General features: G+C 45.6%; 1 protein-coding gene across 1 annotated transcript in view; it reads right to left on the bottom strand.

Moving 5' to 3' along the window:
* The window catches only part of frem2a (FRAS1 related extracellular matrix 2a), a 60,588-nt gene extending 49,994 nt beyond the window's left edge, over positions 1 to 10,594 (bottom strand). Inside the window, exons 1-2 of the mRNA XM_072701870.1 lie at positions 5,416 to 10,594; positions 2,768 to 2,857 (exon numbers count right to left, since the gene is read on the bottom strand). Coding sequence (XP_072557971.1) covers positions 2,768 to 2,857; positions 5,416 to 10,447 — 5,122 coding nt within the window. The 5' untranslated portion in view covers positions 10,448 to 10,594. The remainder of the gene's footprint in view (positions 1 to 2,767; positions 2,858 to 5,415) is intronic.
* Between the last annotated feature and the right edge of the window lie 6,290 nt (positions 10,595 to 16,884).

The following is a 16,884-nucleotide window of genomic DNA, read 5'->3' as shown; positions in this document are numbered from 1 at the left end:
TGTATGTCTTTTGTTAAGGGACGTGTCACAGATAATCATAGACAAGGCACAGGATAGAGCAGCATATTACAGAAATGTAAGCGTGCATCTTTATTTCATGGTGGTAACAGAAATAACAACAACGACAATAATAATAAGATTTGAACCAGCAACCTTCTGCTCACAAGCCCAGAGGCTTAGCCCACTGAGCCACACACTGCACCTGACCTGATGGCTGGATGGCAACAAGCCTTGAGTTTGAAAATGAGAAAAAAGAAATTGACTGATGTGGTGATGTCATACAATAAAGCCTGTTAAAGAAATTAAACGCGAGTCCCTCCCTTTTGACCCTGGGATACTTCAAACTCGGCACAATCCTGGTGTTGTGAGGCAGTAGTGCAACTCGCTGTGCCACTCACCATCAAAACCCATAGTTTGAGTTCTGGGTCCCAGGTTCAGTGGGACTTACACAACAGACTCCCTCTACTGTCTATGGGGAAATCTCACACCGCAATACATTTATATAATTTTACATACACTATCTTCCACCCATATTTCACAGCTTTGAAGACCTTCAAAATCAAGAGCATGTAAACGTTTGCCAAAATCTCAATATGATCACACACCATGATCTCAGTATTATCACCCAACCCACAACAGCCACGCCCACTACGACCACGCCCATTCTAAAACCTGACAAAACCGAACAGCCCTATCCATCACACGGCGCGGCGCCCCACTAATGAATAGCAGCGCGGTCCAGCTTGGGTGAGCCGTGCCTCCTGCCACAGGGTGGCGACGGTGAGTCACGGCCTTCTCAAACTCCATAATTAGCTCCACCGATTCAGCCTTCAAAGGCCAACCGGTCACTTGTAACCTTTATGCCCCGGTGCTAAAATGGGGGACAATAGCCCAGGGGCACGGCAGGGGGGGGCGGCGGTGACGATGGACTCTTAAGAGCGCACTGTGTGGTACCTCTAGATGTAGAAGGATAAAGGGGGGGGGGGGGGGGGGGGCTTTTGTGTTTGATTTCCTCCATGAAAAACGAGTAAAGCGGGTCAGTTGATGGGGGGCGGTGAGGGAGGGGGTAAATACCAGCAGTAGCAGTATCGTTAGCACAAGCATAAAGACTGTGTAAAAAAAAAAAAAGTGGGAAAAAAAAATGACAGCAGGAAGAATTAGCAGGACGCTGCAGAGGAGAGTCATAGACGCACGGTGCTCTGATGTCTGATAGTCATAACAGCTAACCGTAAAACAAAACAGCTGTCTGTTATACCCCCCAGGCCTCGTTGTCCTCAGTAGCGTCCTCAATCCGAACCCCCCTCCCAATCCACTTCATGACTGTTTTTCAGTCGCCCACCGAGATTTCGCTCCTGCGTCAGGAATCGAATGAATCCATATCAACATCAATCACTGCCTGCCAGCCAGTTACCCATAATGCAATTCGTCGTCTCTGATATGATGGCCGCCCAAAAGATTACACAGAGGAAACGACTGGGGAAAAAACTAACTAGAGTGAAGCCGACGACAGCTGTTTTACCAGTCCTGTTCCTTTTCTGTCCATTAAAAAGAAGCTTCTAAAGTTCCACTTAATTACAAGTCTAGCCTAGAGGGGAATCCACTAGACTGGGCCAGAGGCTCTAATTATTTGCTTTTTTGCCTCTGGTCTTAAATATCAAACATCTCTTTGTAGTGGAGGGTCCTCCAACCTCTCTCAGACTCAGCCAATTTTCTGACTTACAGAACTTAAAGAAAGACAGTTGAACAATTACCTGGCTCTTCCGAGCAGAAAAACAGCCCCTGATGCATTGAGAAACTTCAGTTTATTGGCTGTAAGATCTTTTGCTAACACCTTACTTGCGGAGGTACAAGTAACTTAGTAACTCAGTTACTACTCAAGTACAAATCATGAACAAACATAGTAACTGCATGAAGCATGATTGATTAAAGATGATCGAACAGGAGATCAGTATGTAACTAACACTTAGTTTCTGGTTATTTAATGCATTACGTAAGAGTACTCCCTCAGGTAAAGAGGTACCAGATCTATTGTTTACAAACATAGATATACATGCATAGGAGCTTGAAAAAGATCAGTTTAGTAATGGCGGCGAAAAACATGCGAATGAATCAAACTCTGGGTGCAAATTACTGTCAGCCTCACTGTCACCTGCCGAGAAAAACGATTAGGCACAGAGAAATAAATGCTCCCAAAAGTAGCTGCGGGAAAATGTATTGATTTGCCTTTGAAACTTAACAAAGTGAGCGTTCTGTACTGGGAAAATCCTTTCTCTAGGTAACGTGGTCCTGAAAGTATCAGGCTGGAACAAGCAAGCTTCGGTGAAGATTTTTCCCAGATAGACGCTCGTCTCTTTCTGCTTGGAACCCATCTGGATTCCCATGGAATTTGTTTTGCTAAAGCTGCTTTGATTATCAGTGTCAGTCATCTATTCTAGGACTATCTATTGTGCCTCTTGCACTTGCTATAAATACAGAACGTCTTTGGGAGGAAGAGACAGACAAAGCAAATCATTTTCAGTCAGATATCTCTCCTCGTGTACATACGGGCTCCCGTCAAACAACGTCTTACATTAGCGCTGACGGGGATCTCGGAGCTATTGTTCTGTACCAGTTGACTATACTGGCTGATAACCTCAGCATACATCAAAGACACCGGCCCCCCAGTGGGGGAAATGGATCCAACATTCGGTTAAAGGACCCTGTGTGGGGGATGGAGCGGTGGATGCCCACTACTCAGAGGGCAAGGTTGTAGCAGGAGCTGACTTACCGCTGTCCGAGACAGAGAAATGGAATATGTCAGATGTGGCATTCTTGTGGTCACTCAAAACATAGCAGATCTTCAGGTCGTCCAGGTCAGCTGAGAGATGGAAAAACATCGACACGGATGAGACTTCACACAGGGGCGGAATTGTAACCTTGCTGATTTATAAATTATAAATAATCGAGTACTGTAAACTGTGGCACACTTTGCCTCCACATGTTCTCTGCCTTCACACGCTCTGTGCCTCCACATGTTCTCTGCCTTCACATGCTCACTGCCTTCACACATATTCTGCATTCACATGGTCTCTGCCTTCACACGCTCTGTGCCTCCACATGTTCTCTGCCTTCACATGCTCACTGCCTTCACACATACTCTGCATTCACATGGTCTCTGCCTTCACATATTCTCTGCCTCCAAATGCTCTCTGCCTCCACATGTTGTCTACCTCTCTGTGCCTCCACATGCTCTGTGCCTCCACATATTCTCTGCCTTCACATGCTCACTGCCTTCACACATACTCTGCATTCACATGGTCTCTGCCTTCACATGTTCTCTACCTTCACACGCTCTGTGCCTCCACATATTCTCTGACTTCAAACGCGCTGTGCCTCCACATGTTCTCTACCTTCACACACTCTGTGCCTCCACATATTGTCTGCCTTCACATGCTCACAGCCTTCACACATACTCTGCATTCACATCGTCTCTGCCTTCACATAATCTCTGCCTCCACATGTGCTCTACCTTCACATGCTCACTGCCTTCACATGCTCACTGCCTTCACATGCTCTCTGCCTTCACATGTTCTGTGCCTTCACATGCCTCCTTACTCCCTTTCATAGATATATTTAACCAAATGAGGGCAGTAATACACCGGATCACAGTGACACGTCTGTCACGTTTCCTGCAGGTGTTCACGTGTTTCTTTTTTGTCTGATTAAAGACATCTGGGTGTTTTTTTGCAGAATCGCCAAGCACACGGACTGATAGTGAGATGAGGTGATGTATGAAGCAGTGAGACGTGATAAATATACCAGCAGAGTGGGAAAACCATGCCAGTTAAAACCTCACGGCAGGAGACACCATGTTGATAAGCAGGACTCTGGGGTTTGACAACCTCCCTCAGCTCAGGGACTGACAGAAAAAAAAGTCACATTCTTCCAGATTTTGGCAATTCTACCAGCACAGAAATGTCCAAATCCTCCCTCAGCTGCCTCTTTCTATGGACAGAGTCAGAAACATAATATTGCAAATGTTAAATTTTCCCCACCTTCCCACTCTCTCTGTTGACCCAGGTACTCCCCCCCCCTCCCTGAAATCTCTAGCAGGCGCCCAGCTAGAGATGGGAGGCAGCGAGGCAACAAATGCATTCTGTAAATATAACGAGTCAACAGTCTCCCCCACTGGTCGGCAGCCGCAGTGGAAAAGCACAGCGCGCCAAGAATCTCTCTCCTCTTTCTGCTCCCCAAAACAAGCTGCTGACTCTCAGCCAGACTGTCAGTCAAAGCACAGCTGATGTGTGTCGGACACCCCCCCACTCCCCCAACTAGAGCATTTTCCTTTAATCTTACTTCATTTCCAGGAGCCCAGGACCAGCATTCACAGTCAACTTCACTCACACTTCCCAAACACCTCAGGGTGTTGAATCGGACAGACGGTGTATAGGACACACAGCCAGGGCAGTGGCAATTAAATCTCATTCCCTTCCTGCACCTCAGACTTTGTTTTTGTAAACTTTTCTGCCCTCCGCTTCTCCACCATCCCTCACCCTCCACTGCATTCTAAACCTTCATTACTCTAGGTGACTTTCCGTGCCATAATCACATAGGAATTATCCGGACACAGCCATTATTAAACAGCACAGTTTTAAACCGAGTTCAGAACACACTTATTAGAACAAGCACTAGGAAAGTTACAGCGGAGTGTCATCCTGTCTCTTAAAAACTATGTTGCCATAATTGATGGCTGAAACTGCATAGAGGTAATCAGGGCAGAGGTATGAACCTGTAATCTCCTTAATAGCTGTGAACCGCAGATGGAAGAGACTGTATAACCAGCCACCGTTCAGCATATTTTGCAAACACTCTTCCGGGTCTTCCCTAAAGCTGGCCTAGGAGTAGGTGCTTATTAACTGAGAGAAACAGGTGAACCTTGACCGCAGCTTCTGCTGTCTCCGTTTGGCACTGATACTTATTTAGCAGCTGCTTCTCTGGGAAAGATTAAAGCGCTGCAGCCTGACTCCCTAATCCACGGTTTAGTCGCCCAGGAAAGCAGGCGGATGAGCAGCTAAGGAGCCAAACTGGTTCATCAAAAGGGGAAAAATCTCGGCAGGTTACGAGCAGCTGACCCACTGAACTACCTACCCACTTATCCCGGCTTGCTTTGATTAAACGTCAAACTTCACAAGGCTGTAAACAAAGCTGTTAGCATGAAATAACATAAAAATTAATTGAAACCTCTTTCACTCACCAAGCAAATAAATATGAGAATAATGTGCTTCAAGAAATAAAGTGGAGCAACTCCCTGAAGAATATAATACTAATTATGAGGCTGTGTATTAAACTGAAGAGTATTCTTAATAAGGAATGAAGTAATGATTTTATACTAAGTGACCTGTGGATCAAAACAACTTATGGAGGGCTTTATGTTACCTTGGGTGAATGAGGTGATGGTGGCATTGCCTTTTGCCAGGTTCAGAAGGTGGCCATGCTCAGGACCAGCAGTGATGTGGAAAATCAGGGAGTGTCGGACACTGTCTCTGTCTTCAGCTTTCAGGATTTTACTGGTGATCATAAACCCCAGCCGTCCTACTGACAGGACCTTCAGCGTGGAAGCGCCCTTGTTGACAACGATCTGCGGCACCCCGTTGTCAATGGACAGAATGGTGATCTTCATCATCTGTGGCTTCCGGGTCTCAAACACAGTGTCGGGGAATACGTAGAAGTCGGAGTGCGTCCCATCGGTGACGGTGAACGAGAAGCTGTCCGCCGGTGATTCGGTGCCATCGTGCCGGTAGCTGATCATATTCTCCTCAAGGTCATGTTTGGTGAACGAGGTTACGGGGTGGGTGTTATTGAAGAGCAGCCTGCCGTGTACGGGCACTTGCGTGACTGTGAACCTCAGCAGGCGGTCTGCCGTGTCCTGGTCCTCCACAGTCAACTCGAAGGGCGTGATCAGTTTGCTCTCACCTTCCATTACCGTCAGACGGTGCACCGTGAGGACAGGTTTCTTGTTGTCTACATCCACGATGGACACGCGGAACGTGCGGAACACAGGATTGTAGCCGTCCGTGACCTCAAACTCGAAGCTGTCCATCTTGACCTCATCGTCTGATGTATGGATGTAGTAGATCTTGCTCCCTGCAAGCTGGAGCTGTGTGAAGGACACAATGGGCATGCCAGGAGTATCTGTGCACTCCAGATGCCCACGTACAGGTGCCCGGGTGATAGTAAAAACCAGGTTTTCATCTGGACTGTTCAGATCACTGGTGCTCAGGAGGTCTGTAGTGAAGGTCACCATGCCACCCTCTTTGAGAGACACGCCTTTACTCACCACATCAGGAAACACCATATCAATACTGCCAATGGTGATGTAAAAGTATCTGTCTATGAGACTGTTGAAGCCATCCGTGACGTCAAACTTGATGAGGTCACGGATGCCCTCCTGTCCATTGTGAATGTACACGATGAGATCAAGGTCGACTTGTCTCTGTGTGAAGTTCATGCCAACTGTAATATTCTCCAGTAACCCAGAAGGAGTTTTCCTTTGCAGGAACCCCTGTCCTGGTCCAAGACGAATGATGTATGTCAGACTGCTGTCATCTGAGTCGAGATCTGTGGCCTTCAACACTTTCTGGTTGATTATTTTAGTTTCCCCAATCTCTACTTCCAGGCCATCATTGATAGACATCCTGGGTGTTTCATCATCCACTGGGATTATCATGACAATGACCGTTTTCTCTTCTGTGAACTTACCATCTGTGAGGCGGATATCAAAGCTATCCTCAGTAGTCTCTGAATCATCATGCTCATATACAATAGTTGAACCCTCTGTGATTTGGTCAAGGGTAAAATTAGTGACTGGGACTGAGCTGGTGGTTAACTGGTTGAGAATGTAGCCATGCTTGGGTGGTCTGGTGACGATGAATGTTAATTTATCGCGCGGAAAATCACCATCAGCACCATTAAGGATGGGGGTGTCAATAACAATATTCATGCCTTCCATCACAACGAACTCTCTAGTGAAAATTTCAGGCATTTCATCATTGGCGGGAATGATGACAATGGGGAAAAAATGGCGCTCTGAATAGTTTATGCCATCTGAACAGCTGAATGTGAATCTGTCCTCAACTGGCTCCATACCCCTATGAATGCTCTGAACATAATAAATGTGACCTTGTCTGATGTCCTTAATGGTAAAAGCACTGATGGCTGTACCAGTTCTTGACTTCTCTGAGCCAGGAGCAGGTGAGATGTTCTCCAAGTATCCAGAGGTGGGCTGGACAATGATTGTGCAGAGAATGTCACCGATGAGCGTGTCAGCATCTTTGGCACTTATCTGATGTCCTTCTATGACATTCTTTTCTCCTTCCACCACACTGAATAAAGGCCCCACTGTGACCTCAGGGGAACGGTTGTCCACTGGGAGGATGGTGACCTCAACACGGACCCCATTCACTCTATTGCCCCCTACCGTCCATTCATCTGACATGTCAGTTAGCGTTAGGTTGAAGTAGTCATTCTTTGTGGTCAGGCCAATCTCCCCACTCGTATGAGCATACACTACATGTCCATTGATTATGTCAGCCTGGGTAAACTGCGTAGAAGGAACCCCACTGACAAAAATCTGCCCAAAAATAGGGGCATCTTCCACAATAAATGTCAGCCTGAGATCATCTGTGTCTTCATCTTTCCCTTGGATGACATTAGTTGTAATCTCTGTGGCACTGTTCTCCAGAACGTCCATGTGGGAGCCAATGGTGCCCGCGGGCAGGCTAATTATTGGTGTCTCATCGTCGACAGGCTTCACTGCCACCTTCACCGTGATCGTGACAATGTGGATGCCATCACTGACATCCAGTTGGAACAAATCCCTTGTGGATTCATCCCCATTGTGGACATAGGAGATCCTGCCATTAGAAATGTCCTCCAGTTTAAAGGAGTCACCTTTGGTCAAGTCTGTCAATATGTATTTGACCTCACCATGGAGTGGAGGTTGGATAAGTGTAAATGTTATCTGGTTGCCATCTGTGTCGGCGTCTTTAGTGTCCAGTTCAGCATGTGTCAGGATGTGCATGCCCCGCTCAAAGACAGTGAAGCCAGTGTTGGTAATCTGAGGGGGCTTGTTGTCAACAGGCTGCAAGAATATAGTGAATGTTCCAACAACAGTGTTACCTGCAGTGTCTTCAACAGTATAATGGAACTGCAAGATGTGTGGAGTGATCCCCAGCTCGAGGTCGGGGGGTTTGTAGGCAATTTTGTGATGATTAATTTGTGCCTGCGTGAATTCAGTCACTTCAGTGTCAGGATTCTCTGTCAGAACAATGGATCCTAGAACAACTCGGTTATTCTCATCCATGTCTGTGGGTGGCTGGATGATCATGTATTTCAGATCCCGGTCCTCTGAGTCGAGGTCGGTGTAGCGCAGAACCTTTTTAGTAAAATGAGTCAGCTGGTACTCATGCACTGTCATTTGCAGAACAGTGCCAGGGTACAGCTCAGGTGGGACATCGTCAATGGGAAGGACCTTGATGACAAATGTGCTCTCCTCAGACTGGTTGGGCGGGTCGTTGTCATCCTGAACATGGAACTTGAACTGATCCATCACAATGTCAGTGTTGTGGGGCCCCACGTGTCTGTAAAACACCTTTCCATCAGTAAGGTCTTGCTGCAGCCATTCCGTCACCACTTTTTCATAAAGTTCATCAGCTGCGTTAAACTTCCACGAGGATGGGTCTTCTGGAGCCTCAGCCTGCCGCAGTAACACTTCTCCAATGGCAGAGAAGGGCGGTTTAATGGTGAACTTTATAGTTGAATCCTCAGAGTCGATGTCTGCCGCACTTAGCATCAGTGCTGACATAGGCATCATCTGGTTCTTGAACAGCACCAGGCCTGTGTTAGCGTTGACAATTGGAGGTTCGTCATCAGTCGGCACGACGGTGATCGGAAAGAGAAACTCCACCTCGTGTTTGCCGTCTGTCATTCTGAAAATGATGTTGTCGCTGTACGTGTCACTGCCATCGTGTTGATAAACGACAACGCTGTTGTCGAGGTCGGCTGGCGTGAAGAACATCGCACTGGAGCCCAAAACAGTCAGCTGTCCGTGCCGCAGCCCATCAATGACATTGATTCTGACATCGTCCAGGTTGTCCTCATCACTGATTTCCAGGTTGCCATCACTGAACAGTGGCCTAGACTGGCCTTCATACAAAAGCTGGCCAGTGTTCCTGGTCACCACTGGAGCTAGAGTGTTCATGGGCTTAACTACAATCATGAAGGCAAATGGGTCAGAAACGGCTCCCTCTGCGTCCACCACCTCAAATTCAATCTGGAAAATTCTCTCGGTGTCAGAATCTATTGAGGGTGGCTTGTATGCTATTTTTAGATCCTTAACGTCCCCTTGATAGAAAGATGTGATTGGTAAATTCCGATCATCTGTACTGACGATGCAACCCTCCTCCAAGGACAATGGAGAGGTGATATTGAAAATCAGGCTGTCTGGATCTGATTCTGTGTCTTCTGCAGCCAACATGTCCAGTGTTATTGCGGTCATAACAAATTGGTCCACCTCCATCATCATCATTGCAACAAAGCTGGGCTTAGGTGGAGTGTTTTCTTCTCCCTCACGTATGCGCACCAGGATCTGGAAAAACTCCTGTTTGATAAGATTTCCCTCCTTGTCTTGTAATTCGACCATCATTGGAATATAATCTCTGTTAGGGGATTTTTGCTCGGATGTGTGACGATAGCGTACATCTGACTTAAGTAATTCATCACAGTCCATCATTTTCCCCAGTTTGCCCCCATCAACAAGTTTCCCATAACTGGGCAATATACTGGTACTGGATAAAGACGACACTTTGCACTGCTGTGAGTTTCTATCAAAAGTAAACTCCAAAATTTTTCGGTCAATGGGGTTACTGACACCGAACAGTTTTTCTACAGTAAGCGGCATGTTTCTGGTTAACACTTCCAGCTGGGTGAAAACAACCTCTACTTCCATCATGAATGGTATAATAATGGTATCGGTCTGCGTGTCATACCTGAGCTGGACCCGGACTCTGTCTTTCGAAGGGCTCCTGGAGCCGAAGTGCGTGTACTTCACGTCATTGGGACCGAATTCGCACGAAAACTTTTTCGGAGACAAGTGTCCGGGTCTTTGTGACAGTGGGTCGTTATCCAGGACAGTTATGCTGCATCTGTCTCCCGGCTGGACTTGAGTGACTAAATCGTTGATAGGGTCAATGAAAGCGGACCTCCCGAAAGGCACGCGTATCCCGTTGTTGGCAACCAGTATGGTATCCTCGGAAAGTTCAGATCGGAGCGCATATGACAGGCCGGTAGCGCCGATGCGCTGTGCGTTTGCGCTGCCTGTCACGGCCACTGAGAGCAAGAGCAGCCCGTAAATGAGCGACGGGGGCGTGCGAGCAGTCCTGCCCCTACTCAGAGCCAGGGTTCTAGCCATCTGGAGCCAGGCGTTACTGCGTGTTTCCCAGTTCGCCGTGCTTAACAATAATCCAGACAGGGAGGAGGAGGAGGAGGACAAGTTAAAGGAATATGCCCTGGGAGTTGAAGCAAGACGCGCACACCTCCCCGCCGACACGCAGCATTCTCCCGGCGCTGCCGAGCTTTCGGCGTTATAAACTCCAGGCACTTGGGAACCTGTGGTGGCGGTGACCACGCCCTTCGTCACTGCCGATTGGCCTGATTTTACAACGGAATGCGTTTATTCCGTCCTAATTGGCTGCTGTGCATGTCAATCTAATGTTGGAGGCGGGAATAGTGCCGACGGTGGGTTTCAGGCAAGTTAGGAATGCTTAACTTTTTGATGAGGGTGATAATGAAACACGACTAAACAAATAGCTCTATTACACTCAGCATTAAACTATATGCATAATAAACAATAATTTATAGTATCGGTGTAATCCGGAAAATTATATATTTTCGCATTTATCTTTTAAAATTGACTGGACCGTGTTTAACTTTCTAGATACAAAAACGGCATATAAATGAAATGACACGAAATAAATTTAGATCACAGATATTCGGGTTACTTGCTTTGAATTTTTTTCGTAGAGGTTAAACATTAATATGCATTGACAGTAGTAAAATACCGAATAATTCACAGGGGCCGACGTTCCTTGAGCAATCCATGAGCGAGTATTTTAAATTAAGTTTAGTTTCTGATCTGGGTACCCGCCTCAAATAAATGATAGATAACAAGTGCAGTTGTATGACGGAGCACATGATTGTACAGATACGGCTCCCTCTAGCGATAAGATGTATTAAAACCTCTATTCCAGCTTTCTTCATTGCACTGCAGTTAATTAAGATGTACACAGGTTCCACTAAGTTGTTATCGATACTTAAACAATTACATTACCATGCGTTACACAAGCGTTTAAATGTAATTAACACATACATCAGCTGTGACATTTAACCAGGGTTTTGCCCTAGAGTGGTATAAGATCTTTTTTTTTTTTTTTTTTTTTTTACTTACTTATACGCCATAGTAAAAACGCGCCTACTCCGTGGTGGGTAAAGAAGAATCCAGATTATACAACAATGTACAAATTTGTTTTGTTTGTTCGTTTATTTAAGTGAAATGCACTGTGTCAAGCAACATGCTTTATAACTGTCTGCCGCATCTCTACGAGCGCAGTCCGCATTAGGGGAAGCGAATCATTAGCGGCCGACGGGACGCCGAAACGCGCTCCGCCGGAACGTGACAGGAGCGACACCGCAAAGTCCCGCGATGGATGATGTCTGTTTCCTGTTACTCTCGACTGCATAAAACTCGTTAACGAGGGATTGTTGACGATGCATATTGTGCTGTGAAATTGTTAATGAACTTGAGGTGCAGAATGCAAAATTTAAGGGAAACGCAGGTGGGTACAACAGAACCATATATACCTGTGTTTCCAGAGCCCTCGAGCAAAAATACCTCAACACTCAAACCCTGACCTCCGGCTTGGTTTATTCAGCACCATGCTCAAAAACCACGTCCGTACCTACCATTGAGGACACCGAGGTCAAGTCCTCAGTATTTTATCTGCAACTCCAATAACTACATTCCATTACGGGGCATAACTAGGAAGGGCTAACACCTTTGACCTCGGTATTTAAAAATCCTGGCTACAGCCCTGTTGCAAACATCAGGTTGAATATACACATGTAGATTTAAATGGTCTGCCCGAAATGCCACATAATTAGTAGCAGAAAATTTCAGAACATGATACTTATATAGTACTTGCAATTGTTTATCTGACGCCAAGTTAATAAGGAAAGATTTTAATTTCCATCAATTTAAGGAATTTAATTTCCATCAGTTTCTTTTTAACCAAGAAACAGCACAGAATGGTACATACTATCGGGCAAATCCTACCACCATCTTCTCATGTGATTTTTTTTTCTTTGTTGTCGTTCAAGCACAATTACATTTGCAAAGCTTTTAACAAAAGTATAAGTGACAGCTGCACGTTCCGTGGTATGACTCCCCCTAATCCACAATGCTGCCTGTCCATAGTGCAGTTTGCTCTGCTGTCTTCAGTGTGGGTGATGAGCATTTTTTCTGGAAAATACAAAGAGATTATAAATAAATGCACCGAATGCACTAGTTTTAAGCTGGAAGTAACCCAAGTGCTTATAAATGGGCAGTGAAAACCGTCTCTCACACAGTGAAAGTACACATCTCAACATTTCAACCCTCTCTAAGTCAATAATAAAGCATGCCAAGCGAAAGAAGTCCGGTGAGGCATTGTAAAAAGAATATGTGAATAAAAAACAAGGCCACTACCAAAATAAGCCGATAAAGGAGATTTGGACAGGGATACTATATCAAAACCTCAATATTAAACAAAAATGTACGATTAACCTCTACAGTTAGGTCCCTACATTTGAAGTCTGTGTTTAAGTAATAGCTCAGCTTGCACTTTTGTCAGAAATATTGAAATTACCACTTCTGAAAAGAACGCAAACAGACAAAAAGAATCAGTGACAGCCTTAGGGATGGGTGTCCATTATTGGGAAGTATGAGGCATATCCTCTATGTGGTTACCTAATCCTGCTTGTCAAGAGTAATGTGGGGCTGCATGGAGAGTAAACTATGCTTAGAGTTTATTGGGTGTCTTGGACATTGACGCCAGACAGCCACTGGTTTTATGTGAGAGGTAATGCTGCAGAGAATGTAAAGGCAGTCAATAACATAAGGCATTGGCAGACAGATACTACAGGGCACTGGTAGTGTTGCGCATCTGCTTTAGTATATGACTGTAGGCCAGGCAGCTTGTGCTTTTACCCACCGTCAGCTTGGGGTGGGTGTAGCTCTTGGGGTGATACAGGGATCTGCGGTCCCTCTTACTGTCAGCGCAGCTCACAGGGTCTTTGTGCCAAGTACCACGGAACAGAGTTTCTGACAGATCTACCGTGGCGATCAGGCGCAGAGCCTGGCAGAGTGGCACCTTTGGTCTGATCTGCCGCCTGTGATGACTTGTGGCTGTGGCGAAGCCATGGTACATACAAGACAATATACCAGGGATGGATTGGGTTCATGTTGCCAGGTGAACGGCATTCGGGCGAAATGTAAATTGCATGCCTCCGTGTATCGACAAAACCTTTCATCTGGTTTAAGTGCGCTGTCAGCCGTGGCTCGATGTCTATGTTTTAGCGTCTCCCTTCCAAAGGTGCCAACTGCTCCAATTACAGGGATGTTTTATGCCTGTTATTTCATCAGCAGATACAGCTGTCAGACCGTCCACTAAACCTAGCGGGGTGCTTTCATTCCAGCAACACGCCCAGTCCTGAAACCAGTCGTCTGACAGCTGGGGGTCATCTGCACATGGAAGGGCAGGGGAAAAAACAATCAGGAGGTTGGAGGGTCAGAGAGGGGGGGGGACATGACTTTGCTTGTGTGTGAAAGAGACATGGCTTCTCCTGAGGAAAAAACATTGTATGTACTTATAAAGAAATTCATACTGCGACAAATGCATTTGGGCATATTCAAAATTGGGCAATTTATCCTAGAATGTAAATAGCCAGCATTAATGGATTAGTGAATTCATAAAATTAATGTATGTGCATTCAAAAAATGTATTGTGGATGTAGTGGTGGGCGAAGCATTGTGTTCAGACGTGCTTAGACCAAAGAAATAGAGGTACCTACATTTACATACCCATATTATGGCGTTGTTAAATATTCATACACTTGTGACATTAATTAACATCTATTTTACTGGCAGCCATGCATTTTCACTATTGTTGACCATTGTGCTTTTTATATATATGTGACTTTTTCTTCTTGGCTGGCTTGGTTGCTGGTTTATTGTGGACAAAAGCGGAAACAGACTGTGTGGGCGGGGGTTGACGGACAAGTCTGGGCTCTGCTCGGTGTGTGGGAGCAGCAGTGAGACAGAAAGAGAGAAAAGAAGGGAGAGAAAAAAATAAGAACAGATTTCACCAAAGGAATGATCGTACCCCTTCATTATTGAAAGAATCCGCAAAGTTCTCGTTTCCCCTGCTGGTGGAAGCCTGGGTTTTTCCAATAAAGAGATTTTTAATGCTGTCTGAGGATGAATACACTGAAACTAATTGGCTTGACCCACAAGAAATGTATCCTTTTCTAAACTTATACAAACTTAAAAAAGTTTCCAGTCCTGTGAATATGGAAAAGTGACCGGCCTCCTAATAGAATAGAATAATGGTGATTTATTTAGCCCCGTGGGGATATTGGGGAGCTTCCGCACATCCCATCTTGCTGTCCATGAGAGACACAGACACATTCATGTCGTCAAATGAAAATCACATATGTCCACTTTTTGACAATTATAACTTTTTACTATCGATGGAATTCGCCCATTGTCTGTCTATTGACAATGTTTGACATCTATTTAACCAATGAAAACATGTTTAGTAATATCATCTATTTAACTAGTACTAGATGTTTGTAATGGTTAACATTTCTATTCACGGTCCATGGCTTACTTCATATGACTAACTTTAACAACTTAACTTTGATAGTTAGATAGCTAGCTAACTAACATCATTGTTAATTGTGAATGTAAAGAGCGATTAGTTTGTATCTTGCTGACACTGACATACTTGCCTCACTAACAACAATCTACTTAAATCCCTTTAAAACATGAAACCGTTCACTGACGTCTGTGTAAAGATTGGTTTCTATCTGTGGTGCAAAGGCTGCTTATTACGTTGTTTTAGTATTATTTTGTAAAGCAGTTTTTGAGAAAATGCATTTTATTATTTCACACTCCTAAAATAATGGACAGAGATACATGGTTTTCTTTGGACGGCGATGATATGCACGTGAGATGGGATTTAAGAGCAGGGTCAATCCGGAACTCTGGAGTAGTTGAATGGAAAGAGACATGATTACTATACGGGCTACAGGATAAAACACACAACCTCCTGGCCACTGGCACAGATTTGTAACCTGCTGAGTTACACACTGAGTTCCCCTGTGAACAGCACAGATAATGATACCAGTTCTCTTCAAAGGACCTGACCCGAACAAACAGCTGGTTACGCATCAGACTCAGGTGTGTTGCTGTGGGATTGACTGGAAACCTTGAAGCTGGATGTGGCCGTGAATCCAGCCTGCTCGTCTTTGCCCCGTCAGGGTCATTCCTGGCAGAGGAGTCTGCATTCTGCACGTCCCCCCCCCTTGTTGCACATTCCAGTTCTGTGTCCCCCCCCCCCCCGTCAGCACTTGCATCACAGAGCAGCGAGACTGGGTTTGAGCCCCGGTCGTCCACATCCACAGATGCCAGTCAGTCCCACGTGGGCAGTCGAAACAGGTGCCGTCTGTCATGAACTCATGGCAAAGGTGGCTGAGGTGGAGTAGTGGGGGCGGGGGGAGTGGGAGCGAGGGCTCGTTTCAATGGGCGCCTTTGGTGCAGTGTGAGAGTTAGTGTGGGAATTTGGAATGAGAGAGATTCAGGTACTACCTACCATACAGTGCTGGTTCACCTTAGCCCAAAGATATTTAGAATACTACTACTACTATTACTACTACTACTACTACTACTACTACTACTACTAATAATAATAATAATAATAATAATAATGCAATACAACTTAACATTAACAAAGCACGGCGCCAAACCACCCCCACACCCCCGACCAACAATTTTGACCATCGCCATCCCCCTCCCCCCAAGTCGGCAAATTTCACTGGGGGTGGGTGCCGTCAGTGAAGATTGCCTTGGGGGCCGCATGGACTTTTCGTAATAATAACAATAATAATTATAATAGTAATAATATACAATTCCGGATGAATGTACAGTGGAATGTTTCCTTTCAGGTTACAGGTTTAGAAGGTATTTACTTTTTTTTTTTTTTTGCACTGGTACCCGGAACTAGATGCTTCCCATTGCTGTATCTTTCACAGCTGGCTTGTGGTTATTACCCGGAGCCTACGTACCACTGTTCAAGGGTTCAACAGCAGTACCTTCATGGGACTGGAACCTGCTGCTTTCTCGGCACCAGGCCCAGAACCAAATTTACAGTTCTACCTGCTGTACCAGTAGATATAAAATGATACATTTTTGAGAACTGCTTTTTGTTTCCATTACTCTGGGACCCATGAGACGGGCTGCAGCATGCCAGACCAACATCTGCTTCATCTGGTGATCTCAGTATTTCAGGACCCCCCCCCCCAACCCCCAACCATAACCATCAGAGCAGCTGATTCAGAGGCATCAGCAAGGCTCTGTAATTATGCGGGAGGAAGACAAGAAAGGGCTCGACTGTCCTCACCTGTTCACATCCTCCCAGCAACAAAGCGCTTTACTTCTTTCCCACTGTGGCACAACTGGTCTGACACTGCAGCCCCTGAAATTTTCCCTGAAACATGCCAATTCCACTCTCCCCCCAGCCTGTTATTTGGAGA

The sequence above is a fragment of the Paramormyrops kingsleyae genome, chromosome 18 (assembly GCF_048594095.1).
Source record: "Paramormyrops kingsleyae isolate MSU_618 chromosome 18, PKINGS_0.4, whole genome shotgun sequence".
Taxonomy (NCBI): Eukaryota; Metazoa; Chordata; class Actinopteri; order Osteoglossiformes; family Mormyridae; genus Paramormyrops; species Paramormyrops kingsleyae.
The sequence above is the reverse complement of the archived record's forward strand: the minus strand, read 5'-3'. Positions and strand labels throughout refer to the sequence as shown.